This window comes from Camellia sinensis, chromosome 10, assembly GCF_055761805.1.
Source record: "Camellia sinensis isolate YWXY chromosome 10, ASM5576180v1, whole genome shotgun sequence".
NCBI classification, from domain to species: domain Eukaryota; kingdom Viridiplantae; phylum Streptophyta; class Magnoliopsida; order Ericales; family Theaceae; genus Camellia; species Camellia sinensis.
The window spans coordinates 30,364,458-30,366,864 of NC_138970.1; the positions used below are offsets into that span (position 1 = coordinate 30,364,458).

The following is a 2,407-nucleotide window of genomic DNA, read 5'->3' on the forward strand; positions in this document are numbered from 1 at the left end:
ATTGCAGTACGAGTAAGTATTAAAAAATTTAAACATAACACTAACCATCAATCAAAGTAACAAAATTTATTTTCCACGCCAAATTGAAAACGAACAAACACATATTATTGATAACGACGAAAAATTGAAAAGAAAAAATAACACCAACCATGAATCGAACTAACAAAATTTATTTTGCATGCCAAATTGAAAACGAACTAACAAACGAACTAAAAAGAAATAATAAAAGCCTTGTGGAATGGGTAATTTCAACGCACAACTTGTGAACCTATAATGGTTCGGTACATGTTTTCCTGTTATGATTTCCCAAACGTCCGCAACAGCCACACCGGATCTGTTGCACTTCTTCACCTTTTAACGATATCCTCTTTTTCTTTGGCCTGCCGGGTGGTCACCGCACAGTTGGAGGTAGAATACCATAATGTCCCGGAATGACCTGTGGTTTCTCAATTGTTGGTATCGGAAATATAGCTTCGGAGTATGATGATTGGTAGTTGGTGACGTGGAAATAAGGGTCAACCAACGCATTCAAATCACTGCCACTATTGCGGATAGCAACCACTGCATGTTCGCAAGGAAGCCCATTGATCTGCCATTGGAAACATGAGCATGTACGCCTACCAATGTCCACCAGAACAGATGGGTGTGAGTGGACCTCATACACGTCATTGTTGGACTGACTGACAGTCCATGATCTTCCTTTCTTGTACGCCATCTCTAGTTTGTATTCCATCTTCGGACATATTACACCAGCCCAGGAACTTGACACTCCCTTATGGTCGGACATCTGTTTCATAATCTGTGTCCTAATTGCGTCAACCATTTGGGTGATTGGTAAATGGCGTGCTTGCTTTATCCAATTATTAAATGATTCAGCAGCGTTCGAACACATCTCACCATAACGGTTGCCCTTGTAAATTTGTGAGCTTGTTGTCATATGTAATGTTCGATGTAATACGGGGAATAATAAGTCATGAACATGGTGGGGGAAAAAATTAAATGAAATGTTTATGCGTTCCGTTACCTGAAGTACGCGTTGGCCCAGTGGTACGGCTTTAGATCTTGTAAGAAATTGACAGCAATGTGCCTCCCGGATTGCATGAACGCCTCTATTTTTTCATTAAAGTCAGCAATGGTCGGTGCGTATGCACATTCCCGCAATTTACTTACCAACCCAATACAGTACAATTTGTTCACATACTTCATCTTGTTCTTCAAATTCCTCTATAAATGTTGCATACAAAAAGTATGGTGGGCAGACGGGAACACAGTAGGCAAAGATTCGATGATACCGACGTGGCGATCAGAAACAAATGTCAAGTTCCGATCCCCATCAACTACATTAGCCAGATTTTGTAAGAACCAAGCCCAATTCACTACATTTTCAGAATCAACAATTGCAAACGCGACCGGGAATAGACCTGAAAAGAAGTTTAAAAAAAAAAAAAATAGTTTGATCAATGCTAATAGCTCCAGTGTGTGTGTAACACTCCATAACCACAAAGTATGAACCCACCATAACACAACTTTTAGGAACAGCCTATAACGGCATTACCATGTCATGCAAAACAAACACAGCTGTGTATAATCAAACATAGCTTTGAGGAACCCACCATAACCATGTCATGCAAAACAAGTATGAAGAACATTACCTTGGCTGCCATCTTTCCCGGTAGCCGCAAGCAGGTTGCCTTTAAATCTACCTTTTAGAAAAGTACCATTGAGAAACAATAACGGACGACAGTGGTTAAACCCATCCATGCATGCTTTGAATGATATGAACAACCTATTAAAACGACGTGTGTTGTGTTTATCGAAGTCAAGATTAATATAACTTCCGGGGTTATATTCCATAACGGCATCGCAGTGACCCCACACGTGTGGTCGCGACACCACTTCTTCAGATAAAAAAATCCATTCGCATTCAACACCCTCGTATGGATGGACCACAAACACCCCCTCGAGTCGCTAAACATGCATTTCGCCGTAATACGAACTGAGTCATTCTTTCGGAACCTAAATTGAACCCCACATTCGATGGCATATTTGCTGAGTACCTTGCGAAATTCAGTTAGCCCACCCTCGAAACATTGCCCGATATGAGTTATGCCACCCACCCAATCCGCCGACAATAATACCTTTCTAGCGTGTTGGCAAAAATTTGGTAGCAAATCAACCTCCTCATCAATATTTGTGACCATTTCCCCACCGTCCCCACCTGTGTCATCGTGCCCATGTGTTAAACTACGTCCACGTTTGACACCCCAACATGCACCACAAACTATTATATCGACATCAATGTGATCTAGCCGAAAAGACCTGGCAAGACATAACATGTTTTGGAAGTCTGCCTCGCTCTCCATTTTGAAATTATTGTAACCTGGGATCTTGAATGATAGGGAAACCG

At 41.3% G+C, this 2,407-nt stretch overlaps 1 protein-coding gene across 1 annotated transcript; it reads right to left on the reverse strand.

Moving 5' to 3' along the window:
* Nucleotides 1–391: 391 nt before the first annotated feature.
* Nucleotides 392–937, reverse strand: LOC114282984 (uncharacterized). The gene has a single exon (XM_082889929.1). The coding sequence runs from the start codon at nt 935–937 to the stop codon at nt 392–394; it is 546 nt and encodes a 181-aa protein (XP_082746055.1).
* Between the last annotated feature and the right edge of the window lie 1,470 nt (nt 938–2,407).

What these genes read in the sequence shown, in the direction of transcription:
- LOC114282984 (XM_082889929.1), bottom strand. Translation starts at nt 937, where the DNA reads ATGACAACAAGCTCACAAATTTACAAGGGCAACCGTTATGGTGAGATG.